Source organism: Salmo trutta, chromosome 2 (assembly GCF_901001165.1).
Source record: "Salmo trutta chromosome 2, fSalTru1.1, whole genome shotgun sequence".
In the NCBI taxonomy this organism is placed as follows: Eukaryota; Metazoa; Chordata; class Actinopteri; order Salmoniformes; family Salmonidae; genus Salmo; species Salmo trutta.
This window is the reverse complement of record NC_042958.1, coordinates 58528596-58556322: the sequence shown is the minus strand read 5'-3', so window position 1 is coordinate 58556322 and position 27727 is coordinate 58528596. Positions and strand designations below refer to the sequence as shown.

Sequence of the window (27727 nt, the reverse complement as noted above, 5' to 3'; positions counted from 1 at the left end):
AGGCCTTTTCCCCTCCGTTTTCCAGTCAGAATCCCTCACTCCCTCTCACAGTTTTTTAAAAATATCTTGTTATTCCATCATGTCTTGTTGTGTTGGGCAGAGGAAGAGCGGGAGGAGCGGGTGTTGGCGGCCGGTGTGCGGGCCTGAGCTGCTGCCATAGCCGCCACGCTGCGCAGCACCCTGTCCGGGGTGCCCTCTCCCGAGCCAGCGTTCCCTTCCTGTGAGAGCCTCTCCCGCTTCTGGGCGTGCCTCTCCTTTCTTTCCTTCCGGGTCTCCCTCCCCCGGCCTTCTCCTTCCTTCCTGTGGCTGCGCCTCCTGCCCCTCTCGGTGCTGCGTTCACGTTCGCTGCCAGAGGAGGGTGCTCGCGAGCTGTTGAGCCTGGGCCCGGTGCTCTGGGAGCTGAGGCTGTGGGTGCGCTGGCTGCTGCTGCTGCTCCGGCTACTCCCTCCACCATCACTACTCACGCTGCTGCAGGCGCTGTGGCCCCTGGATGAGCGAGTCTCCCTCTCGCCCCCCTCCTCTTCCTTCTCCTCCGAGGGCTTCTTTTTTTCTTTTTCACTCTCCTCCTTTTTGCTCCCCCTCTTGTTGTCTGTCTCCAGGGGTGGGACGAGGGCGCCAGGGCACTGGCGGGTGGAACGGGCAGCGGTGCGGCTAGACTTGGTGGGGGTCACCTTGCTGATTCCTGCTTTGTTGTTGCAGTTTGTTTGCGGAGTGGCTGGTGCACTTTTAGATTTGGACTTGTGGTTCTTGTCAGAGGAAGCATGAGAAATGGCATTCTGCCCAGCAGCCTTAGCCGCAGGGTCTTTCCTGCTGCCAGGGGTGTCAACCCTGCCTCGCATGGCAAGGAGTTTGGCTGCAGCGTTCAGGGCTGAACACCTCTTTCCCAGGACCTCTGGCTGGGGAGGGGTAGAGGGCACGTTGTTAGACTGGGGTTTACTCTCTGGGGTGGGCAGAGGACCAGAGGATTTCCGGGTGACCCTCACAGAGGATGTCTCGCTGCCAGACTCCCCAGTACCGGTGTTGTTGGACACAGTCCTGCCCTCCCGTTCAGAGCTCCTGGCGGGTCTTCTTCTCCGCCTGTTGCCCTCTCCATCCCCCTCCTTCTCCTGCCAGCTCTGGGACGAGCGGGTGAGGAGGCGCTCTTTCCTGGTTTCACAGGGGTCCGAGTCTGAAGAAGAGGACCTGGACTGCCTCCTCCGAGTGGCGTTGGTGGACTCTTTCTCAGTCTTCCCCTCTCCCTTCTCTGGGTCAGACAGAACCTCTCCTCGCCTCCTCTTGGCAGGTGCTCTCTTCTCTGCACTCTTCTTGTGTTGGGCTGACCGGGTGGGATTGGATGTGGAGCACACCGAGGAGGGAGAAGAGGAGCGCACAGACTCCTGACTGCTCTGGCGACTGAGAGGCCTCTTCTTGCTGGCGGCTTTGTCATCTCCGGCACTCTCCTCCATCTTCTGCTTATCTGTTTCCTCTGGCCGAGGAGCCACTGGAGTCTCTGGGTCAGCAAGTGAGGGAGTGGAAAGGACAGTGTCTTTGGCTTCAGGAGAATTATCCACTTTCCTCTTTTTCGGTTGAGAGTCACTAATCTCCTCTTCTCCATCCTCCGTCTTTTTGTCCTCTTTAGCCGCCTGGGTCTCCACCTCCATGTCTATTATGTTCTCTGAGTCTGGATTCTGGGCAGTCTCCACAGCCTGGTTCTCTGTGGCAGCCACAGCAGTAGAGTTGCTGGAGAGGGTAGATGTAATAGGAATTTGGGCCAGGGGCAGGACTAATGTTGAACTTGGAGTGGGGGCTGGGGTAGATATCTGGGTGAGGATTTTGTTGGTAGTGGAGTTGTGTACTTGGGAAGGGGTGGGGGTTGGCAAGGGGGCTTCAGTGGGGGTTGGGGTAGGAGTTGATGTGATGGTTGTGGCAGCGGCTGCAGTAGCAGTGGTGACAATTGTGGTAGGGGGCAGTGTAACGGTGGTGACAGTTGTGGTAGGGGCTGGTGTAGCGGTGGTGACAGTTGTGGTAGGGGCTGGTGTAGCGGTGGTGACAGTTGTGGTAGGGGCTGGTGTAGCGGTGGTGACAGTTGTGGTAGGGGCTGGTGTAGCGGTGGTGACAGTTGTGGTAGGGGCTGGTGTAGCGGTGGTGACAGTTGTGGTAGGGGCTGGTGTAGCGGTGGTGACAGTTGTGGTAGGGGCTGGTGTAGCGGTGGTGACAGTTGTGGTAGGGGCTGGTGTAGCGGTGGTGACAGTTGTGGTAGGGGCTGGTGTAGCGGTGGTGACAGTTGTGGTAGGGGCTGGTGTAGCGGTGGTGACAGTTGTGGTAGGGGCTGGTGTAGCGGTGGTGACAGTTGTGGTAGTGGCTGGTGTAGCGGTGGTGACAGTTGTGGTAGGGGCTGGTGTAGCGGTGGTGACAGTTGTGGTAGGGGCTGGTGTAGCGGTGGTGACAGTTGTGGTAGGGGCTGGTGTAGCGGTGGTGACAGTTGTGGTAGGGGCTGGTGTAGCGGTGGTGACAGTTGTGGTAGGGGCTGGTGTAGCGGTGGTGACAGTTGTGGTAGGGGCTGGTGTAGCGGTGGTGACGGTTGTGGTAGGGGCTGGTGTAGCGGTGGTGACAGTTGTGGTAGGGGCTGGTGTAGCGGTGGTGACAGTTGTGGTAGGGGCTGGTGTAGCGGTGGTGACAGTTGTGGTAGGGGCTGGTGTAACGGTGGTGACAGTTGTGGTAGGGGCTGGTGTAGAGGTTAGTGTGGTGGTTGGTGTAGGGGCTGGTGTAGAGGTTGGTGTAGGGGCTGGTGTGGTGGTTGGTGTGGTGGTTGGTGTGGTGGTTGGTGTAGGGGCTGGTGTAGGGGCTGGTGTGTTGGTTGGTGTAGGGGCTGGTGTGTTGGTTGGTGTGGTGGTTGGTGTAGAGGTTAGTGTGTTGGTTGGTGTAGAGGTTAGTGTGTTGGTTGGTGTAGGGGCTGGTGTGTTGGTTGGTGTAGGGGCTGGTGTGTTGGTTGGTGTGGTGGTTGGTGTAGAGGTTAGTGTGGTGGTTGGTGTGTTGGTTGGTGTGTTGGTTGGTGTAGGGGCTGGTGTGTTGGTTGGTGTAGAGGTTAGTGTGTTGGTTGGTGTAGAGGTTAGTGTGTTGGTTGGTGTAGGGGCTGGTGTGTTGGTTGGTGTAGTGGTTGGTGTAGGGGCTGGTGTGTTGGTTGGTGTAGGGGCTGGTGTGGTGGTTGTGATGGTGATTTTGGTAGAAGTTGGTATGGAGGTTGTTGCAGTAACTGCTGTGATTCGGGCTGATGTGACGGTGGTGACTATTATACTTGGGGCTGGTGTGGAAATGGTGGTCAGATTTGCGATTGAGGTTGTGGTGAGTTTTCTAAGTGTTGGTACATGGGTTGCAACAATTGTGGTAGGGCCCGGAGTAGGGGTTGGTTTGACATTTGTGAGTGTTGGTGTAGGGGCTGGAGTGGAGGTGACGGTTGGAGTAGAGGCTGATGTGGCCATTTTGGAGATTTGAGCTGGTGTAGGGATAGTGATTTGGGCAAGGGGCGGAGTGGAGATCTTGTTGGGGGCAGGGGTGACGATTTGTGTGGTAGTTGTGGAGATTGGTGGAGAAGTGGAGACTCTAGGTCTTGAGGTGAGGAATTGGGCAAGGGTTGAGGTGAGGACTGCAGTTGGAATTCGAATGAGGCCAGAGGTTGACCTTGAGGTAGGGCTAAAGGGCGGCCTCGATGTGGATACTGTGGGTAAGCTTGGGGTGGAAACTGTGGATGAGCTTGAAGCAGGAACAGAGGTTGAGTTTAAGGCGGGGTCTGCGGATGAGCTTGAAGCAGGGACTAAAATTGGAACCGAGGTGGAGATGGTTGCTGAGCTTGAGGCGGGGACATCGGTTGAGCTTGAGGTGGAGACAGAGATTGGAATTGAGATGGGAACTCGAGTTCGGCTTGGCGCAGGAATAGCGGTTGTGGTAAGGACTTGAGCTGGGCTTAGTGCCAGGATAGCAGTTGGGGTTGTGGTAAGGACCTCAGTCTTAGTGTTTGGTTTTAATGTTGCGGTAGAGTCCTCAGCTTTGGTAGACAGAGAGTCTTGGCTGGTGCAGATAGCAGAGGAGGCCACAGTTTGAGGCTCAGTGGGGGCAGATGGGAGTAGTGGCTCTGTGTCAACAGCGGCAGACAGGGAAGCAGGTTGGCTGGTGGTGCTGGCGGTTGAGTTATGTCCTGCACCCACAGCATTCTTTACAGTTGTCGAGTCCTTGCGGGGACGACCCCGCTTGCGTTTTGGGGAGAGAGCGGGGCTCCCATCACTTGCTGAGGTGGGCTGGGGAGGAGATACATGCTCTGGCTGGGACACCGCCAACCTGAGGGGAGTTTTGGGGGGTCGGCCCCTCTTTCGTTTCACTGGTGGGGTCAGGTTCGCAACATTAGCGACTGAGGACAAGTTGCCGTCTTTTCCTGGCTGATTGTCCATTTTCCTGTGGTAGTTCCCTCCCCTCCCTCGGCCTAGCTCTCCTAACTGCGCCGCCACGCGAGACTCGCTCTCCAGCCGCTGCCGCACCGGCAGGTTCCTCAGCACCGGCATGTCAGGGGATTGGTGGGGCGGGGAATAAGGGAGGTAGCTTCTGGCAGGATAGGTGTGTGTTGAGGGGGATTCTTGGTCCTCTGGGAGTTTGGTGGTCGTTGAGTATTTTGAAGCAGTCCCTTTCTCTTCGGGTGTCTGGCTGGTTTTGTCAGGGGTTTGGGAGTCTCTGCTTGGCTCGTCTGAGCCTCGGCCCGACTCAGCGTTCTCCGTCTCCTCTGATGAGCCTCCTCCTGTCCCGCTGCCTCTCCTCCTCCTCTTCCTGGGCTCCTTGTCCTCCACCACTGTCACCAGGCGACCAGGGAGCTTCCGCAGGACCTTGGCCGACGGGGAATGTTCCGGAAGGCCTAGCAGGACCTCCCCGTCAGCCGACTGGCGCTTGCGTGGCGACCGGGAGAGAGGGCACACAGAGTTGGGAGACAGGGACTCCTGGTCCCTAATGTCGTAGTCCCTGGCCTGGGCAGAGTATGACTGGTGGTCCACCGGACACGTGGACTCTGAGGTGATACACACTGCCCTCTCCCTGCTGGGTGACCTGGTGTGTGAGTCCCCTGGTAGTATCAGTGGTTTCATAGCTAGAGGACTGGTGGCAGTGGAAGGCACTGAGCTGGAATGGGACTGAGATCCGAGAGGTGGCGCTGCCGAACCGGATTTGAGACTGGAGTCTCTAGAAGGAGAGGCCGGGGTTGTGGATGCAGGTTTGGCAGATTCCTTTGATGAGGTGTGGGCCCTGGGGTGCTCTGTGCGGGCCGGTGTGGTGCTAGTGTCTTTGGTCCCCCCTCGTCCTCTCAGAGCTGAGCGGAGCCTTTCAGGCACTTCTCTGGGGGTGGGGGAATCGGACTCTGGCTCTGGGGAAGTGGGCGGTGGGGAGGCCGTGGCTCCTCGGAGCCTACCGCTGATTCTGGTGGAGGGGGCGCCTTTCTCTTTGTGTTTGCGTGGGCGACGGCCCGACCCAGGTGGCGAGGGCTCCTCCGCTGGCTGTGATGAGAAGTCCTCGTCGTCGTTGTCCGAGGAACCTGCATGCAGCTTCAAGCCCTCCTCCTTGGCCTGGTCCAGCCCCTTCCTGGCAGCCTCCACCTGCTCCTGTAAACACAGAGCAGAGAGACAGGCTTTTTATTAGAACCCAGGTCTCTAAGAGGGTGAACCAATTAAACATGGACACATGGCAAGCTCTCCTAAATATCAATCTTACCTCTGCTTGCTTTAACTCCTCCTTGCACACGTCCTCCAGTGAAGCCTCCAGGAAATTCATAGCATAGCGCTCTATAGGAGTGAGCTGAGATATGAGGGGGGGGGGAAAATTGGTTGTCAGGTTTTGCAAAAAAGTTCAAAATAGTCAAACACAGATTGAATAGCCCCCCCAAAAAACGTGATATTGAACAACAATCACCTGCTCCACAAGAGCTGCTATCTCCTGCTCGGCCTTGGAGAGCTCCTCCTCTTCCGGGTCCCTCCCTTCACCAGCCTCGTCCAATGGGATGGCCTCGTTGAACTCTGCCAGTTCAGCTACCTGCTCTGCTTTGGCTTGGGAGGCAGCCACTATGTCCTCCTCGTCCTCAGCACGACAAAGGGCCTGTGGTAGAGAGAGAATTAGTTTTTGGGAACAGTGCCGCCTGGAGTAGAGATTGATGCGTCTTGCTGACTTGTAAAATTCCTAAAACAATCATTTGACCTCTAATAACCATGTTCATTTCATAAAATAAAGCTTGTTTGTATGGAGTCAGTGCTGGTCCAAACACTCAGCTGCTGCTTTCTGGGTGTCTTCTAGACTCCTGCTGTTGTATGGTGTGGTATAAACAGGTGTCTATGGTCTGAGAGACACCTGCTCTGAACACACCAGTAAAACTCAACTACATACTGTTATTACCAGTGTTTTGGGTGTGACTGACCTGCTCCAGGATGGTGGTGTTCTGTTTGTTGCCTGTCTCTTCCTCCTCTGGCTGGGGCACAGACGACTCTGGGGTCACCTCCTTCTTCTCCCCCTCATTCACGTCAAACAGCTCCCTGATGGTTTGCTGAGAGGAGAGAGGGGAGCGTAGTTCGTTTTGAATTGCCCTCAATTCAGAGTGAATGGACGACGTCACAGAGTGTTATGTCGGTGGAGACGTACCTGTTTGAAGAAAGCGGTCGTGAAGTTGCCTCCTTCTATGGCCATGTCTCCCAGCATTCTTTTCTGGTTGGCCTTCTTTAGGATGTTCTCCTCCACCGTGCGCTCACTGATCAGCCTGGGGGGGGTGGAGAGTAGTCACACCAGATGCTCAACAGACTAGCTAACATAGTGGCAGACTAGTAACCACAGGCTCTGTGCCTACCACGTTCATATCTTCAAAGTAGAAGTACGCACACTGTTCATGCTACTTCCGGAGACTTTCAGATCCTGCCTGTGTCAAATCTAGAGCAGACTAAAAAAAACAGCCGTAGCGCTTAGACGATTTGACTTAGAGGGAGTTGGACTGTTGAACCAAGCTGACACTAAGAGGCAGGGAAGGGTTTCACGGTGTACCTGTAGATGTGGACGTCGCGGGTCTGTCCGATGCGGTGGCAGCGGTCTTGGGCCTGGGCGTCCATGGTGGGGTTCCAGTCACTGTCGTAGAACACCACCGTGTCGGCGCCCGTCAGGTTCACCCCCACGCCGCCGCTGCGCGTGGACAGGATGAAGCAGAAGATGCGGCGGTCTGCGTTGAAGCGATCCATCAGGGACTGAGGGAGAGGAGGACAACAGTCAGCATCCTTTATCAGTTTCAGAACAATACTGATGTCCGGGTCAATTCCATTCAACTCTGCCAATCAAATCGCAAATGTCCAAAATAATTGACATTGAAATGGAATTGACCCCCAACTGAGTTGCTGAAGTCCAACACAACAACAGTATCCCATAGAGCTCAGGTCTAGTCACGGCGCCCCTCACTTGTCTCTGCTCGACGCGGGTGCTGCCGTCCAGGCGGAGGTAGATGTGTCCGTGGTAGTTGAGGAACTGCTCCAGCACGTCCAGCATGCGGGTCATCTGGGTGAAGATGAGAACGCGATGTTGGCCCTCCTTCAGCCGACGCAGCAGGGTGTGGAGCGTCTGCAGCTTACCTACACACACACACACACACACACACACACAGTGTTATCATTCAAAGGCTCATACCTTTTCTCCTCATTTTAAAAATACCTCTGTCTTCAACTGAAGGACACGCTGCTCTGGAGAACTGAACTCAGTGACACAGAACGTGACCCTGACCCAGTGACAGACTGTGTCCCGTATCATCGCTGAAGTAACAGCACTTCCACTTAAGTGTCTTTTCATGTCATGGCCTGTGCAAACACATAGCCAAACTGATTGAGGTGTCAGAGTTCAAATTCCTCAGCCAATGCCGAGGTAAAACAAGACAAGTTTCCTAAGTCCTACGGAACGCACGGTTGTGTTGTCTGAGTGGGGACTCACCGCAGTCGTACTGGATGAGCCTCAGGTCAGGGAAGTGGGTCCTCATGTTGCACTGGATGCGGTGCAGACTGCGTGCGAGCGGGGCCACCTGGGAGGAGAGCAGCGAGGTGAACACGGCCTGCTGGTGGCTCAGAGATGGAGGGGGGTGGCAGCTGTGCATGGTGATGGCCGGAGCCTCCACCGGCGGGATCACAAACGTAAACCTGAAGGTTAGGAAGTAGGGTCCGATTAGAAATGGTCATATTTACCCTTCATCAATCCCTGGGGCATCACAAGAAAGATAAACAGAAAGTGCTTGAAAACTGACAACTGATTCAACTAATGAAGGGCTTGGTGATTAGTGTGGTGATTCGTTGAATCAGGTGTGTTAGTGCAGGGTTAAAAAAAAAATGTGGACAGTCTCGTGGTTCCAGATAGTGGACAGCAGCAGTCAGCGTGTTACCGTTCGATCACATCTTTGAGCAGCTGCAGCCTGTCCTCGGTGGTGTGGATGCCCTCCCTCAGGGCGCGGCTCTGGTCCCAGTAGTTCGTGGTGCTGTGGGACTGGGCGAACAGGCAGGCGGCGTGGCCTGAGCGACCCCACTGACCCAGGGCCCTGGGGGCCGGAGCAGGGCAGGAGCCCGGGAGGAAGGTGAGGAAGTCCAGCACCTCATGGCCGAACACGGGTTTGGCGCTGCAGTGCAGGTCGTTGATCCGGATGATCTGGGCCAGGCGGCTGTCTCGCTGCTTCTTGCGGCTGTCTGCCAGCCATGACTGACAGGGGGAAAGGGACAGTTTGTCAGCTGATAGGACAACAACAGTTAAAGGGACATGACAGGAGTCAATTTAAGAATGTTGCTGTGGGCTGATAACTGACAGAACTAAAAAAAGGTACTACTGTGGGATGTACACAACCTCATAATTTCATACATGGTGATTGAAACAAGTCACAAACAAAAGAAAAGAGATTTGTAAATGAAAGCAAGATGTAGCTAGTACCATGTAGAAGGGGGAGCGAGGAGGTGGGCGAGGTTGTGCCCGAGGTCGAGGGGGGACAAATCCACCAACATGGGACCCTGATTTAGGAACGGCTGATTTGGTGTCGCTGCTCTCCTCACGCGTCAACGTAGAATTCACACGCGCTAGAGAGGAGAATTTACTTGTTCAATACAGGGATTGTAAATACAGAATCCTAAAACATTATTTGCATTCATCTCTTCACCTTTCTGTTCTGTGCTGGTTTCTGCTGGTCCCGTTACTACCTTAAGCACTGGGCGAGGGGGCTGGGACTGACTGGGGGCTGAGGTAGGATTACGGGGGGGGGCAGGGGTTCGAGGAGGGGCTGGGGCAGGGATTCGAGGGGGGGCTGGAGTACAGGTTCTAATTGTGACTGAGGTAGGGGTTCTAGGGGGGGCCAGGGTGTATTGAGCAGTGGTGGGTCCGGGGTGGCGATGGGCGGTTTGCTGGGGGGCAGGAGTTCTCACGGCAGTATTGGCATGATGGTGCATGGAGGTTGATGCCTGGGGGGCTACGCGAGGAGAAGGGGGCACTGCCAGGGTGGGTACACCCCCTCCTTCCTTGCTTGACTGGCGTACCACGATCTTCACAATCCCAGAGCTGGTCACCACGGAGGAGGGCACTGGAAAGGAAAGGCAGGTAAGAACACAACTGTCACTGAACCAGGGCAAAAGACCGCTAATAAAGATCAGATCAGTGACCATAGTCTTAAAAAGGAGATGCTGCTGTACCTTGAGAAGAATTGCAAGGCAGCTGGATTCCCGAGGGTACAGGAGAGGTGGGGACAGCGTGGGTATTGCCTGAACTGAAAACTGCTACTTGGGCTGGCTGGCTGATGAGGTGGTGCTGCCCTCCGCTGGTCACCAGATGCATGACGTTACCTACAGAGCCCACAGTAAGAACCATGCCATTTACACACTCCTGTCAGTGCAGGATAGGATAGATACTGTACCCCTGACTTAAATAGAACACCAAGATGGCTGTCTATATCAGCACATTCTAGAGTTTTATGACATAAGCCAATCTGGTAATATACACTGAGTGTACAAAACATTAAGAACACCTTCCTACTGTTGAGCTGCCCCCTTTTGCCCTCAGAACAGCCTCCATTTGTCAGGATATGGACTCTACAAGGTGTTGAAAGCGTTCCACAGGGATGCTGGCCCATGTTGACTCAAATGCTTCCCACAGTTGTGTCAAGTTGGCTGGATGTCCATTGGGTGGTGGACCATTCTCGATACACACGGGAAACTGTTGAGCATGAAAAACCCAGCAGCGTTGAAGTTCTTGACACAAACCGGTGCGCCTGGCACCTTCTACCATACCCTGCTCAAAGGCACTTAAATATTTTGTTTTGACCATTTACCCTCTGAATGGCACACACACACACAATCCATGTCTCAATTGTCTCAAGGCTTAAAAATCCTTTGTTAAACTGTCTCCTCCCCTTCATCTCCAGTAATTTAAGTGGATTTAACATCAATAAGGGATCCTAGCTTTCACCTGGTCAGTCTGTCATGGAAAGAGCATAATGTTTTGTACACTCAGTGACTCTCCATGTAGTCTAGTTAGTGCTGGGATCTGACCTGACCTTGTACTGGGCGTGGAGGTGCCATGGGAACCTGGTGGAGCTGGGTTCCAGACAGGGTGAGCTTGTTGCCCTGCAGCTGGAAGGTGACAGGCTTACTGCCCTGGCACGATGACACAGGACGCCCGGCCAATGAGGCCAGTTGGGCGATACTCACTACCTCCCCAGCTGAGATGGAGAGAAAAATGTTAGATATTAAAATGTAGATGAGTTTCATTTCACTAGTAGAGACAAACAAAAAAATGGAATGAATTTACATTCTAATACTTTTTCAGTTTGTTCTTATGCACTGTTCATGCACATTCGTTGCCTGACAGAGAGAGTATTTGAGAGAATGGCAGGTACTCACAGGGAAGCCGGGCCTGCATGTCTGGGCTGAGCAAAACCCGTTGGGTCAAAACGTTGCTGGGAGGAGGGGTGAGATGGGTGGCGGGGTTGCAGGAGGTGGTGGGCGGGCGTACGGCCAGGACTGGCATTGGGGAGCCGGACCTCATGACAGAGGGGCCACTGGGGTGCAAGGGCGGGCGAGGAGGGGCTATGGGTGCCACTGAACACACTGCTGAGGGTTCATGGAAACAAGGGAAGACAGTATTACATTATGTCTGTTTGTGTAGAATAGAATGGTTTGTCTGGCTGAGTAGAAGTTTCCACGAGAAATGTTTAATGGAATTCAAGGTTAAAGGAAAACTCAAAAACTATATTTTGGAATATTTTTTTATTAGTCCACTGCTGATACAGTCCCAGAATGTTTTGCACGTCGGCAGTAAAGTTAAGATATAGGACTTTCAAGAAGCATAGTGTCACCTGCCACTTGATGATGTTTCTTGCATCATATGATGCTTCTTGAAAGTCCTATATCTTGAAACCTTAACTGCTGACATGCAAAACATTCTGGGACTGTATCAGTGGACTAATGAAAAAAATCAAATATAGTCGGTGTAGAATTTTCCTTTAAAGCTGTAACATGCTATATTTTGGGCTTGCCCCCAAAAAATGCACATAGAAATGTAAGTTCTAGATCTGTCACTCTAAGAAGCGGTAGAGATCTGTTTCTATGTGCGCCATTTCTATGCTTCCCGTTAAGTTTCGCTTTTGAGTCTTTTACTTTCGGTTTCGTACACCAGCTTCAAACAGCTGAAAATACAATATGTTTGGATATGGAAAATATATATTTCACAGCGGTGTAGATCGTACAATGATTCTCTACACTACACTTGCTTGATTTTTTTCACAAACTGAAATTAGACAAACTATTTGAATTTTAGCAACCAGGAAATAGCAGAGCGATTTCTGCATAGTGCATCTAAGATCAGACCAATACAAAAACGCTTGGATCATATGTTTGATTTTTCCATGTAAAATTAGCAGCTACTCAAGCAGTATTTACAGTGCATTCAGAAAGTTCAGACCCCTTGACTTTTTCCACGTTATAGACTTATTCTAAAATGGATTAAATACATTTTAAAAAATCCTCAATCTACACCCAATACCCCATAATGACAGAGCAAAAACAGGTTTTTAGAAATGGATAAAAAATTAAAAACAGAAATACCTTATTTACATAAATATACAGTCCCTTTGCTATAAGGCCCGAAATTGAGCTCAAGTTTCCATTGATCATTCTTAAGATGTTTCGATAAGTTGATTGGAGTCTACCTGTGATAAATTCAATTGATTGGACATGATTTGGAAAGGCACACACCTGTCTATATATCGTCCCACAGTTGACAGTGCATGTCTGAGCAAAAACCAAGCTATGAGGTCAAAGGAATTGTCCGTAGAGCTCTGATACAGGATTGTGTCGAGGCACAGATCTGGGGAAGGGTACCAAAACAGTTTTGCAGCATTGAAGATCCACAATGAACACGGTGGCCTCCATCATTCTTAAATTGAAGAAGTTAGGAACCACCAAGACTCTTCCTAGAGCTGGCCGCCTGGCCAAACTGAGCAATCGGGGGAGAAGGGCCTTGGTCAGGGAGGTGACCATGAACCCGATGGTAACTCTGACAGTGCTCCAGAGTTCCTCTGTGGAGATGGGAGAACCTTCCTGAAGGACAACCATCTCTGCAGCAATCCACCAATCAGGCCTTTAGGGTAGAGTGGCCAGACGGAAGCCACTCCTCAGTAAAAGGCACATGACAGCCCACTTGGAGTTTGCCAAAAGGCACCTAAAGGACTCTCAGACCATGAGAAACAAGGTTGTCTGGTCTGATGAAACCAAGATTGAACTCTTTGGCCTGAATGCCAAACATCTGAATGCACCATCCCTATGGTGAAGCATGGTGGTGGCAGCATCATGCTATGGGAATGATTTTCAGAGAAGAAATGGGTGAAACTCCCCAAATACAGGTGTGCCAAGCTTGTAGCGTCATACCCAAGACCTCAAAGCTGTAATCGCTACCAAAGGTGCTTTAACAGAGTACTGAGTAAAGGTTCTGAATACTAACACTACCAGTCAAAAGACTGGACACATTTACTCATTCAAGGGTTTCTTTATTTTTACCATTTTCTACATTGTAGAATAATAGTGAAGACAAACTATGAAATAACACATATGGAATCATGTAGTAAACCCCCCCCAAAAAAGTGTTGAACAAATCAACATTTATTTTATATTTGAGATTCTTCAAAGTAGCCACCCTTTGCCTTGATGACAGCTTTGCACACTCTTGGAATTCTCTCAATCAGGCTTAAACTGGAATGCTTTTCCAACAGTCTTGAAGGAGTTCCCACATATGCTGAGCACTTGTTGGCTGCTTTTCCTTCACTCTGCGGTCCAACTCATCCCAAATCATCTCAATTGGGTTGCAATTGGGTTGAGATTGGTTGATTGTGGAGGCCAGGTCATCTGATGCAGCACTCCATCACTCTCCTTCTTGGCCAAATAGCCCTTACACAGCCTGGAGGTGTGTTGAGTCATTGTTCTGTTGAAAAACAAATGATAGTGGGACTAAGCACAAACCAGATGGGATGGCGTATTGCTGCGGTAGCCATGCTGGTTAAGTGTACCTTGAATTCTAAATAAATCAGACAGTATTACCAGCAAAGCACCGCCACACCATCACACCTCCTCCTCCATGCTTCAAGGTGGGAGCGAAAAATGCGGAGAACATCCGTTCACTTGCATCTCATAAAGACACGGTGGTTGGAATCAAAAATCTCAGTTGGACTCATCAGACCAAAGGACAGATTTCCATCGGTCTAATGTCCATTGCTCGTGTTTCTTGGCACAAGCAAGTATCTTCTTCTTATTGGTGTCCTTTAGTAGTGGTTTCTTTGCAGCAATTCGACCATGAAGGCCTGATTCACACAGTTGATGTTGAGATGTGTTTGTTACTTGAACTCTGTGAAGCATTGATTTGGGCTGCATTTTCTGAGGCTGGTAACTAATGAACTTATCCTCTGCAGCAGAGGTAACTCTGGGTCTTCCTTTCCTGTGGCGGTCCTCATGAGAGCCAGTTTCATCATAGCGCTTGATGGTTTTTCGACTGAAAGTTTCTTCAAGTGCAATGTTCTTGAAATGTTCCAGATTGACTGACCTTCATGTCTTAAAGTAATGATGGACTTTACTTATTTGAACTATTCTTGCCATAATATGGACTTGGTCTTTTACCAAACAGGGCTATCTTCTGTATACTAACCCTATCTTGTCACAACACAACTGATTGGCTCAAATGCTTTAAGGAAAGAAATTCCACAAATTAACTCAAGGCACACCTGTAAATTGAACTGCATTCCAGGTGACTACCTCATTAAGAGAATGCCAAGAGTGTGCAAAGCCCTCAAGGCAAAGGGTGGCTACTTTGAAGAATCTCAAATATATTTTTAATTGTTTAACACTTTTTGGTTACTACATAATTCCACATGTGTTATTTCATAGTTGTGATGTCTTCACCATTATTCTACAATGTAGAAGGTAAAAACCTGTTTTTGCTTTGTCGTTATGGGGTACGGTTTGTAGATTGATGAAAAAAAAAATATTTCATCCATTTTAGAATAAGGCTGTAACGTAACATTTGGAAAAAGTCAAGGGGTCTGAATACTTTTCGAATGCACTGTACTTGTAAATTCAAGCTATTTAGTACTAACTTTGTTGGACTGGCAGTGTAGGGGTTGGGGTCACATCCTGGATGAGAGGCGTCCTTGAGGCTTGAGCAGCAGAGGTGACAGGGCAGGTGGGTCGGGGTTTGTTCACCACCAGCACCGTGCGACCATCAGCCTTAGGTAAGGGCTGGAACATCCTGTTGACCTTCATGCGGACGGGTTTGGGACGGGGAGGGGGGTCGGGGGACTCCATGACCTCCTGGATCAGCTGACGGGTGACCTTCCTGGAAGGCAGAAACACGTCGGCCTGGTACCTGGACACGTTGGCCTCCAGACCCACCAGGTCAAACATGGACAGGTCGCAGCGCTGGGGACGGAGGAGGAGGGGTAAGGTTATGGACGTTTAGATAAGTACAAATGCATTTAAATTAGACTGCACAGCTCCAGTGACACACCCCATCCCCAGGGGGCAGTAACCTTGAATGGGGAGACGTCCAGGGCTCGCTGTACCAGGGAGGCAGTGTGGAAGACGATGGGCTTGGTGATGAAGGGGGAGTGAATGGGCCGAGGGTCAAACAGGTTGGGGTGGTTACACACTTTACGGAGCTGCATCAGGATGTTGATCACAGACATGAAGTGACCACTAGCCAGCGTTTCCCGGGTCCTGAGAGAAATAAAAAGGGTGAGAAATACTGTGACGAAAAGGGGTTTCCTTTACAATATTAACTAGTAGATGAACTAAGCAAACCTATAGTAGAAGCTGACAACATCAAAGTGATGTAAAAACATTCTGGCAATGAGCAATAGGAATATACAGGTAAAAAGCGTATTACTGGCAGAACTTCAAACCAATGAGCCCTCCTGCAATCCATCATTTGCTTCCAGTAACCCCCTTGTCTATAGATACTTACGAGGCCTGTGCCATGAAGTCATCGTAGAGGAAGCGCTGTCTCTTAGACAAACGGCAGCGCACCACATGCTCATATTTCTTAGGCATCTGCTTCTCCACATCCACCTTGATTCTCCTCAACAGAAATGGTCTGAGCACCTAGAAGGAAAAACAGAAAGTGGTGATATGTCGGGTTAGGGAACAGAATGTCGTTTACAACATCTCAACGTGCACAAACATGTAAAACAGTTCATGGTATTTAACAGTTCATTTGGACCCCTTTACATACTCTGACCCAGCCACACCCCCTTGCCCAAGTGTGCGTTCCTCCATCTATCGCAGCCTGAGCTCTTACCTTATGTAACCTCTTGACCAGGCCCTCGTTGTATTCCTGGCTACCCTCGATCATACCGGTGAGGGGGTTGGAGAACCACTCCTTGAACTCTCGGTGGGACTGGAAGACGTGGGGCATGAGGAAGTGCATCAGGGACCACAGCTCCATCAGGCTGTTCTGCAGCGGGGTGCCTGTCAGCAGCAGGCGCCGCTGACTGGGGCCAGAGAAAACGTTAAAATGACACTAGCTTAGGATTTAAGTTTATTATATTCTAAGTGGACGAAGAACTTTCAGCTTTAGTTGTTGGAATTTGGACTGATATTGGTAAAGGAAGAATGCAGAGAAATGGGAGCACTCCTCTGAAGGATTTTAGAAAAGCGCTGTAAAAATCTGGTAGTATTACTATTCATAAGTGAGGATTACGATGTTCACTGGCAACACATACTGGCCGTCTATAAACATCTCTCCCCTCCCTTAGTGCCGACCTGTTGAAGTTGAGCAGGCTCTGCCAGCGCTGGGACTTGAAGTTCTTGATGTTCTGGGCCTCGTCCAGGATGAGGTAGCGCCAGGACTTGCGTCGGAAGGCCTGGTGGTCCTGCAGCACCAGCTTGTAGGAGGTGATGCACACGTGAAAAGCGTTGGGCTTGGTCCAACCCTGAGTAGAGAGAGGACTTGTTTCATTAGCTTATTGAAACAGTGACACTTCAGAGGGCCAGGGCTTTCATCCACTTCAGTATGCAAGGCTGACTTTTTGTTCAGTTGGAATGAGACAGGAAGCACCAGAAAAGAGATGAGGCAGCACCAGGGAAGATTATTTTGGAACCCGAAAAGGAAAAGAGGGCGCCAAAGAAACACAGGGGAGGCGGGAGTTTAAAGCAGACACTAAGAAAACCGGCACGGGTGGAACTAGGGCTGGGTGATATTAAATTCATTTGATTAATTCGAATGTGTTTTTGCGTGATATTCCAAATGCCTGTATCTCAAGAATCAAGGTTTTGTTCTTTTTTCGTTTTTATGAGCGTTTATGTCCACTTGTTCTCATGTATTTTTGATCTCTCCTTCGCTCCTCCGTGCTGTGTGTACACCTTCCCCATTTACACCAGAGATCTGTATATAATGACGAGATGCACTTCTTCACACTAACAATGGGAGTCGTTGTCCCAAAGGCTAGAACACAGTCGACAAGCTTAGGTCCAAAATATGCCCATAGAAACGCATTGGCCTCATTTTGACATTTGAGCAAGAGTGAAACCTCTCACTTTGCCTCTTCGGTTAACACACACACACACACACACACACGCCTCTCACGCCAACCAAGTTGAGAGATCACATCTTCCTCTCTGGCAAGCGATTTCAACACGCTATTTGTATTTGAGGTTTGGTACTAAAACTGGTAATATGGACACCAAAACACATTGAGACATTATTTACTGTAATAGAGAAGTTAACTTTTCAAACTATGCCCTTTTTATGTCTCAACTCCTCAAATAGCGCGCAGAGCAGACACTACTAAAACAACAATCAATGGTTAGTCTGTTGCAAGTGGCATTGGTACCATGTACCATTAGTATAACAGTCTTTGGCTAAAATGCTGCTGTCTAGTCTTATAAAACACAATGTGGAATAAGCATAAAACAATTATAAGGAATTGGCAACTCGTTGTCATTCTGAAAAATAAGGTAGGCCACTTGATTTCAACACCTGAACAAAGTGGACAGCCTAACATGCTTTTCAAACCGTTGGAGACAGACAGAAGGGTGTGTTCATAACAGTTCAACTTTGTTAGCCAGCAAATAGATCCAAGTTGGCTAAACTTGAAATATAAAGATTAGCTGGTTAATCACTAGCACGAGGCCCTGAGAGGTTGTTGATGAGACCTGTGTTCATTGTCTATAGCCAGATGCCTGCTACAAGAAGTTAGTGCACTATGCATAGTTCTAGTTAAATGTGAAACAAAAAGGGCATTTTTCATAGACTTGAAAGCCAGAAAAGTGATAGTAAAAAAACAAAAACAAACAGCAAGGTCATTTAATTATTTTATCAAAATAGTTTATTAGTGGGTCTTACGGTTGTGGAAGGCTTATGGCCTAAAAATCATACGGCCTAAAAATCATATCGTTTTTTTTACTATGTTTTTCTAATGTTTTTTTTTCTAAATAAGCGTTGTTGTGCAATTAAAAGGTAAAATACACTGCATTTCAAACAGACAGCAATGATCTGATGAATTAAGGGCTAATGAAGTTACACCTAGGCTAAAAATATGATTTTTAGGCCATATCGTCCGGCCATAGATGGAACAAGCTGGAGGACTGCCCAGAACAGAGTGCGATGGAGAGCGGTCCTCGTGAGGAGCGATTGGCGCTGAGTTAATAACAATGAAGATTTGTATCCATTTACAAGGGGATTTGGTGATTGTTGGTAGTGGTTTACCTGTCTCTTGAGTTTCCTCTCCTTCTGACTGCCATAGTAAGTGAGGATTTTGAATCCGGGACACCAGCGCTTCAGCTCCATCTCCCAATTCAGCATCACACTGGTTGGCACGATGATCAGATGGGGCCCCCAGTTACCTGAACAACCAACTTGATTAAGTATCCGAAATATACAGGCTGTGTGCATATCTTCTATTGTCCTGGTAAAACATTCGTGTATGAATGGACTGTAATGAATGACTCAATGTCTTACTCTTTTCACAGGCGAGGTGAGCCAGCAGGGCGATGGTCTGGATGGTCTTCCCAAGGCCCATCTCGTCAGCCAGGATGCCGTTGAGCTTCTTCTCGTACATGGTAACCAGCCAGTCCAGGCCGATGTGCTGGTACTCACGCAGCTGGCCCACCAGCAGGAAGGGAATGGGAGTTTTGACCTATTGACGAAGAACCAAAAAAAAATGAAACAAATAAAGTGATGCCGACTGGTTACATTTCACAGCATCATGGTGGAATCATAGCCACCCAAGCCAGCGGAGGCTGGTGTCACTTTAAAAGTGGAGGACGGGCTTATTGGAACGGGATGAATGGAAAAGTATCAACCTTCCCCTTAAGTCATCAACAAGCTTATAGCAAAGGATCTTTGTTTCTTGTTTGATTATCTGGCCAGTGTCGTAAGGCATGGGTAACCCACCTTGGTCGTGGCTAGGGTGTAGCCTTTGGGCTGGAGGCTCTCTGCAGTAGCAGCGATGTGGCTGATCTCCTTCTTGGGCCTTGGGCCAGTTGGCAGAGGGGGGCTGTGGTCCCCCTCCTTCAGCAGGATCTCCATCCCCTCACCGCACTCATCTTCATCACTGTCCTCTTCCTCAATGTCACTGACCTCTTCCTCTTCACTGTCCTCATCATCTGGTGAGTGGTTCATTGAGAAGAGGGGTAATGCAGTGAGGGTGGTATAATCAGGACAAAACGCACATGACTGGCAAAGTAAAAGCACTTGAAAACTTCAGATTTTTGGTTTGTAGGTCCATCTACAGTGTGAAGCTTCCAAGAGCTTTCGCAAGGTGAGAGAGAAAAGATGTTCCAACATTGTGTGTGTGGGCAGTACCTGAGGAGGTGGTGTTGCTCTCCACATCACTTTCTTCTTCCTCGCTCTCCTCTTCCTCGTCTCCGGAATTTTCAGACTCCTCTGTGCTGGCAGGAGAGGCGGACGCCGAGGGCTCCTCGAAATCAGAGGCATACGCTCCTTTGTACTTCTCCAGCAGCTCCTCCACGGTCATGTCACCTGGGAGGGGAATGGGAAGAAGAGAACGTTTAGAGCAGTCTTAAATAACAGATGTTACAGACAGGGATATAGCAGTTACTTGGGGCTTGTAATGACAATAGCTTAAAAACAAATACGCAGCACATTGGAGTCATCATCTGTGCAGCAGATACAGCCGTTTTAGTAGTGTGGGTGGTAACCTTCTTTAGCCAAGTCATCAAGCTCTCCTGCGTGATCAGCTTCCCCCTCCACTACCTCCTGGGCTGCGATGGTATCTTCTTCGTCTTCAGCTGAGCACCACAGACATGGACAAATAATTACACCAATGCTCACAGCCAAGTCACTAAATTGACAAGTTATCCATTGAACAATGCACAACATCAACTACAATGGTATTACTAGGGCCTCACCATCCTCTTCGTTGGCTGTGAACTCTTCGTCTTCCTCCACTGTTGTTGACGAATTGTCTGAGCACTCCTCTTCCGAGTCCTGGGGAAGGAACAAAGTCAGTCTCCACCGAATAACAACATTTACAGTATGATCAATGTTGTAATGTGCACCAACGTATACAAAGGAAGGACATGGGAGTGCGGTATGAGTGAGGGGCTTTGCCAGTGGTACCCACCTGTGAATGAGGCCGTTTGAGGGTGCTGAGCAACTCTGCCAAGGACATGGTCCCTTCCTGTCTCAGCAGCTCCATCTCTCTCCTCTGGGTCTCGGCATCATTGCCGTCTTGCGCCTCCTCCACGTCGATGGTCTCCTCGTCATCTTCCTCCTCGCCACACGGAGGCTCAAAGTCTCGGTCTGCAGACGGGAGGAAGAGAGACAGAGGAAAGTTAAAACTGGTCTGTTAAGGCATCTGAAAGCCGTGCAGGATTCGGTACCAGGATAAGTTCCACTTCCATTATGCTAGGTCAGGTCTGATGATTGGAATGTCAATGCACTTTAGGGGTCATAGTTGCATCATTTCTGGTGAGAAATAAATGGCAGGAGATGAGACTGGCCTCTTGTCAAGACAGCGCTTTCTCTAGTAGCCCTTGCACTGAAGTCACTGTTGACCTCCCAATGGCTTTCTGCACAAACAGCAATTTGTCAGCAGCCTAACCCAACAGCCCTGACAGCCACAGCCAGTCTGGTCACTGGACTGACATCACTGAGTCTGACAGTTGCTAATGGAGACTAAAATACAGGAGCACTAACGTACACTTTAGCAACAAACTTACAGAATAAGCTTTGGACTAATATTAGCAATTGATTGCATTTAAATAGCACGTTTAACAAGGTCTCAAAGCAACGCATCCACCAACAACGTGTAGCACCAACTGGTGGCACACAGCAGGCATTTTGCACCAGGATGCACTACATACAACACATCAGCTGATCTAAGAGCTGTGGCTACAACAACCTCCTTATGTTGTAAATTATAGGTAGGTAAGGACTAGAGATTCTGAATTGGGGCAGTCTGGATTCACAAGAAACAATTAGCAAAGAAACAGTCCTCACCATCCTCATCCACAGCAGGTGGAAGGGATTTTTTGGGTGGCGAGGGTGCAGGTTCACTGCTCCCAGCCGGTGCCGTTTCCAGGGCCTGACTGAGGAGGTCGGAGTATTTCTCTGTCTGGCCCACGATGAAGTCCAGCTGGAGGTCCAGAGCCTTCTTCCTCTTCTCCTCTAACCGGGACTGCTGCTTGTACTGCACCACCTTCTCAACACTGCCCCAGAAGGCCCGGACCTCCTTGGCTACGTTGGAGGCGACTCGTCTGATTTTGGCGTGCTCGTCCCGCTTGGCCTTCTCCTCCTTCTGCCTCAGCTCCTCGTGGTGTCGCATCACCATCCGCACCACCTGCAGAAACATGAATATCTTTTGAGTTCCTTTGAACTTTTTGGACCTAACCTGAAATCATGATGGCAGTTAAAGGAGATATTCACCCATTTTGAATGTTATACCGTTTCTGTGCATCTCTGAGCGGTGTTCTATCGATTCCCGGGGTCACTTCATGTTTTCATTTGTATCTGAACTATTGCCGTTGAAGCAGGCAGAAATACAGCTGGTATTTTTTACTCAAACCACACGCGGGCCGGATTGGACCCTCTCGCTTTTACACCCCTGCTTTAAGCCATCAGTAGGTAATACCAATCTCTCCGCATTATGGATTCCACTTTGGATGGATGCCAAGCGGTGTGAAATGAAAATGATCTATGGGAGTCTCTGACCTTCCTGGCAACCCCTCTCTTCCACCTTCTCTCCTGGGCAAAGTCAGCAGAGAGCCACTGCATCTCCTCACACAGGTAGTCCCAGTGCACCTTGGGCCGGAGCGGCTCCGTCAGACGGGTCAGTCGCTTTATAGACCAGAAGCCTTCTCTCTTCAACGCTAGGGTCCTGCCCTCTATCTCAGCTTCCTACAACAACACAACACAGCTCACATCCGGAAGCAAAGAAATAAAGTTGCTCTCACAGTTGACATTTAGGACCAAAGGTCAGAAGGATGAGCAGGAGAACGCTGACTCACGTGTTTGGCCAGTTCGGCCATGTCGGCGTGACGCTCCATGCGGGGTCGATAGGGTGTGACCGGGTCCGATGGGGAGGAACCTCCCAGGCCCATAGAGGGCGGGGAGAGGAACCGACCCCGGGGACCTCGGAGAGCGAGGGGAGTAGAGCTGGGAGTCCAGTCACTGAAGGAAGATTGGCTAGGAGAGGGGGGTGAAGAACAGGGCGAGAAGGGAGACGAACTTGGAGTGACCCTGTCTGCTATCCACTGGCGTACCTGGAGATGAGAAGGTAACGAGGACTTTTGAGCAGGACCATAACGAGACTGTGCCTACAGGAACAGAGGCCAAACATGCATAGAGATCACAGAAAAACCTGTCTCAACACAATGTTGTACATCAAGCTGTCAACAATTCTCTTTGAAATCACATGCAGCATTGAATACAAAACAAACAGATTAATATTCTGTAGCCTACACCCATTCAAACTGCAGTTTGCGCGACACCTGCCATCTCATGTGAAAAATGTCAGCTGAACGATGGTTCAGTGATCATTCTGCAAGTGTGATCTATCAGAGTGTCTGATACCCACCGCTTACCTTTGAGAAAAGGGCCTTTCTGTCTGGCCTGCTCTGTCTCTGCTCATGCTGGAAAACACACATGGCTTAACATGCGGCCAACTTTAAATCACTAGAGCAAAACACTGCATATGAAAGATCATTTCATGCAACAAATGGAGAAACAATTTTGAGAACTGAGAATGAAATGCTATAATTTGAAAACATGCTGAAAATTAACATTTTAAATAAAAGTATGGAATTTCGACTGCGTGTTCATTTTTCATCACCTGAAAAAAAAAGTCCCATGCTCAAAAACTTATCGGAATGATAAACTTATGACTTGTAGCTTTGCACTTTCAACAGGATTTCATGGAATTGCCTCATTCGAATATAATCGCAGCACCAACTGAGCCAGCTACATTTTCCTACATTTAACTAACCATAGCATATTAATTATAGGGCAAACACGGTCAACCAAGCCAAGCTCAAAATTCTTCAAACTGAAAAGGGAGTTTATTATGTAGCCAAATTAAATGTTTCACAAAATTGCATATCAACACATACCTTCATTAAACAATGAAAATATGCATAATAAACAAGTATACATACAGTAGAAAAATGTGTGTGTGCCCCGCTGGCAGAGCAATAATTTTTATGCGAAAATAATTGTCTCTGTCGATACATAGCGATATAATTGCTGACTTGGCAGAACAGCTTAAGGAAACAGCTAGGCCTACATGGAAAGCCATTTTGGGGCATACCTTGCTCTCTGCTGGGCTGTGGGTGACCATGCTCCTGCGGCCAGGCTTGGCCTCCACTGCCAGGTCAGCCTCCCCATCACTGCTCTCCTCCTTGGCGCTGCTGATCCCTGGGCCCTTCACACCAGCTAGCCGTGGCCGGATAACAGGGAGCGGTCCAGACTGGCTCCCATCACAGGAGGAACCGGAGTGACTACTCCTCGTCACATTGCCTGATGTTGACGGCAACTTGGGGTCAGAGGGGCGCTTGGAAGGTGTGTTGCCAATGGTGGGAGGGTTTAGGGTTTGGGAAACTGTCACTGCTTTCCCCATGGAAGTTTTGATCGAAGTTAAGGCCCCTCTGTCAGATTTGCATGGCGTGGGACCAGAGGGAGGGGGCAGACGGGGCTGGCATGGGGTGTTTGTAGAGGGAAGTGCTGCTGTGGGTTCTGTCTTGACGGAGGGCTCTGTCTGGCCTCTATGAATGCAGAGAGCCACAGGCTCCTGCACAGAGACTGTGGCTGCCACAGCTTTGGGAGGGCACTCTACCACAGGCGTCGTGTCTGAGCCACAGCTGGGGCTTCTAGCACTAGGATGTGTCAAGCTGTTGCTTTGCTGCACGCACAACCCCAACAATAAGGAGGGTGGATGTTTGAGGAGAGGGGTGTCCCCGCGCTTTAATAGGAGGAGCTTTGGGTCGATGACGCCAGAGGAGCGCGGGGACCGGGAAGCCTCCGGTTTGACCTCGGTTGTTGATGTCACATTAACAGCACGACCGACATCCTGCTGGGTCTGCACTGGGGTTTCTGTCAGAGTTGGACAGGGTTGTGGATCTTCAGGCCCTTCATGAGAAGAAACACAGGAGTCTGGTTCTGTAGTACTTTGTAAGGTAACTCTTGGTACCTCTTTTGGAGGACAATTCTGCCCTTTACGCTCTGACAAGTGTACGGTAATTGGCGAGGAGAGGACCTCAATGCTGTGTTGACTGGTTGACTGTACAACAACTTCTGTTAATTCTTCCATTGGGGAGACAAGAGAAGACTTACTGGTCGTTGACCCTACTTCAGTTTCCCCTGGCAACTTTTGGGTGTTACTCAGATGGGTGGTTGGGGAAACGCTCAGCCCTCTATGGTCTGAGACAGCTGTGCTGGTCTCCATACAAGGTGCTGTAGCTTGTGTACAAGTGTCCGCCTGTCCAACTGTTGTATCTGATCCTGGGACAGTTATGACTAAATCAACCTCACTTGAATCTTCCACCACAGCAGTGTCCGCTTCAGTAGATGTGTTTTCGGGTTCTAAATTATGTCTTTCATCAGTCATCTCTACATCTTGTGTGGAGAGACTAGGAATAAAGTCATTTGAACATACCTCCATATCTGAGAAACCATGATCTGATGAAAGGGGGCCTTGCTGGATAATGGCTTGATCATTGTCATTACCCGTTTGAGAGGGAGATGGCAGGTGTATGTCTTGTCCCTCACTGGCTGTACAATTCTCAGAGTGTTCAATGAGTGGGGTGAATAAGTTTACTTCGTAGCTTGGGGAGAGAGACAGTCTCTCTCCAACAACTTCTGTTGCAATCTCCTCCTCTGCAAAGCTATAAATCTCAAATTCTCCAGCAGCCAGTTGGGACATTTCGATATGCGAATGTGTCCCTTCAATAAACGACTTTGTTTCTCCGGAAGAAAGTTCAGAGTTTAATTCAATAACATCATGTTCTTCCAGGAGGACACACTGATTAACCTGCACCTCCTCAGACAACTCCAGGCTGGTCTCTCCTCCAAGCATCACAGCTCCTTGAGTGTCAGTTGAGAGGACATGCTCAGACACCAGTGGAGTCTCCATCCTGGTTACGTGCTCAGGATTAGACATCTGAACTTCAACAGATTGTTCTGTCTGCATTGAGTCTAGTTCTAAACTGGGGAGGTGGTGGACATGAGGGGTTGCTGCTGTTGTTGACGACTCGTGTAGAAAAGAGCTTTGTGACTGAATTGTAAGGTTGGGTGAGGGCTCGGCCGTTTCAGTCTCCTCCTCTGCCCCGTTAGTCTCAATCTGTTCCTTCGGTTGAGGTGGACTTTTTTCGTTATCGCTCTCACTCTGTCGGTCAGTTGAGTAGCTTGGGGTGGAATTTCCACTGCCAGGAGGCGTGTAGGGTACAAGTCCAGAGTATTTAGCTCCTGGCTGTGGGGTCCCGGATACGTCAGTTGGTGGGGCTGGGAGTGGCGTTTGTGTGTGTGAACTCCCAAGTGTGACATGTCCACTCTCAGATGGTTCTGTAGGTCTTTCAGGTTCTTGTGGTCCCTGCTCCACAGCATTAGCTCCCGGCATCTCTCCTTTGTCATCATTCGAGTTCTGCATGGTGATTTTAGCTTCTGTGGAGATGTCGGTTTGTTTCCTCTCACAGTTGTCAGTGATGGGTTGCTCAAAATTTTGAAGAATGCCTGCTTGCTCTTTGACCTCAAACAGAGGTCTATGGCTGGCCTGATTCGCCTGAGTAGGCAGAGTTGTTTGAGGCTGCTCCATCCCTGCGTCTTCTTTGTGGTCTGGGACTTTATCTTTATTTGGGCTGAGGGGAAGAGGGGAGGCTGTTGAGAAGGATTCAGAGGAAAGGTTTCTGGCTGGGTGTTCCCTGCTAAGTTCCTCCATTCCAGTCTCTTGTTTATATTCCAATTTCTCGGTCTCTGGGAGAGGCTGTTGCTGTTCTGTCCCACTGACGACCACCATTCCACCTGCACCTCCCTGCTGCAGAGCCTGGTCCTGACCTGGTCCAGCAGCGCCCGTCTGTCTGTCTGTTTTGCTGCGGTTATCAGTTTGTGACCCGTAATGCAAATCTTGCTCTGTTCCTTCCGTCTGTATGTTAGAGAATCTGTCTGAGTGAGACTCTGTAGACACACTAGGATCCTTGGGGTGCGATGGGCCCAATCCTCCTTGGACAACCTCAGCACCACTATCAGACATAGCCCCTTCTTCACGGCTGTCCTTAGTTTTGCCGTTGGGGTGACTCGCTGTGGGTGCGTTCTTTTCACTGACGTGTACGTGTCTTTCTGGCTGTGACGTGGCCGTGTTATCCAGTGGTGCAGCAGGGACTGGATGCAGGGCATGCTGGGATGACCCAGCCACATAATGCTCAGCCTGGGGGTTGCCACCCAGCACAGCCGGAGGGGTGCACTGCTGCACCACCTCCTCCCCAGAGCTTCCTCCCTCTGTGCAGCTCTGGCTACACACTGCACCTGGAAGAAGAGCGAGGAAGTTGTCAGTTGACGTAGATAAGTACAGTACATGTATTCAGAGAGAAATGATTTAATAATTTGTCAAACTAAATAAGTGTCTCTGGTTAAAGAATGACCACCTGTCTGTGGTGTGGGACACAGATCTTCCGTGCTTTCCTCTTCCAGGATGCTGATTAAGGTCCGGTCCACATATTCTGAGGAAAAATACAAGTGTTTAGAAGATAACCTCAAAGATTCCAATGATCTATTCCACTGTTCTCTGGTCTACAATAAAATGTTCCATACCATGGAATCATAGAACCACACATGATGGTTCAACTCTGGTTTCATGCGTTTCTCTGAAGAGTTGCATAAGTGTACAGTACTGGCCAATGGCAATGAATGAAATTGGCAACACAGTTAGGCCTACACTGTAAACTATTCATGAATCAAACATATTATATGGGGCGGTGGTTTGTTGTATGAGTCAAAGTTCACAACGTAACGTTATAATCTTCCAACAGAATTGAGCTGATAGGTTTCGATTTAGCGACTACCTGCTAGCATAGTTTGTAGATACGATTGTTATGTGGCATTATCAACATAGGCACACGCTCTGGTTTTAATGTCTATGATTTTGACACACGGGCCTCCAGCCATTGAATTCAGTGTAGCTACACTGTTGCAAATGCAATTCATTGCTGGGTCTACTAATCTGGACATGGCATGCGCAGTGGTAACATTTATTTGTGTTCTTATAGCAAAGTGACTCTTTTCGTGCGCTCTTCAGATAGTATCGTTTCAATAATTTGATTTAGCTAGTTCGCCATTTAATGTAAGGTAGCAACAATAGTACTTAGCTAGCTAGCAAGCAAGCAACAATAGTACCTAGCTAGCATGCTTGCTAGTTGACTATACAGCTTTATCTATATGAGAGTTGTTGGCCCAAATACCGATGCATTCAACTAGGCGCGCACGCGCCCCCATCCCACCCGAAGTTATGTAATGGTCTGGGCCTTTACAAATGCATTTGTTATTTGCTTGAAACGAAAATGGTTTTAAAAAGCCGAATTAAACCCCACTTCCCCATGCACTACTGAGGGGGACAATTACTCGTGACGTCATTGCGCGGGGTCAAATAATAACCACAACAACTAAACCTTGACAACATACATTTATATAGTGAATTAATATAAATAATTTACCTCAACATTAAAATAATGACAAAATAAATTGTTGC

The 27727-nt window shown here is 49.5% G+C and overlaps 1 protein-coding gene and 1 non-coding gene across 2 annotated transcripts; both read right to left on the bottom strand.

Moving 5' to 3' along the window:
- Positions 1-77: 77 nt before the first annotated feature.
- On the bottom strand, positions 78-26877 carry srcap (Snf2-related CREBBP activator protein). The gene is made up of 36 exons (XM_029714987.1): positions 26794-26877; positions 26628-26702; positions 23303-26508; positions 22581-22628; positions 22005-22259; positions 21709-21894; positions 20998-21337; positions 20120-20298; positions 19905-19983; positions 19695-19784; positions 19339-19515; positions 18928-19139; positions 18493-18670; positions 18241-18377; positions 16296-16465; positions 15832-16024; positions 15499-15635; positions 15065-15251; positions 14633-14954; positions 10893-11102; positions 10547-10711; positions 9687-9836; positions 9161-9577; positions 8938-9080; positions 8402-8712; positions 7960-8162; positions 7438-7607; positions 7033-7229; positions 6640-6754; positions 6419-6544; positions 5920-6102; positions 5722-5805; positions 2992-5612; positions 1932-2956; positions 560-1834; positions 78-445 (listed from the first exon to the last, which is right to left on the bottom strand). Exons 3-36 carry the CDS (start codon positions 26234-26236, stop codon positions 78-80), a joined length of 13587 nt encoding a protein of 4528 aa, XP_029570847.1. The 5' UTR covers positions 26237-26508; positions 26628-26702; positions 26794-26877.
- Positions 6290-6369, bottom strand: LOC115163526 (small nucleolar RNA SNORA11). The gene has a single exon (XR_003869762.1). It is a non-coding gene; the product is annotated as a small nucleolar RNA SNORA11 (small nucleolar RNA).
- Positions 26878-27727: the final 850 nt, after the last annotated feature.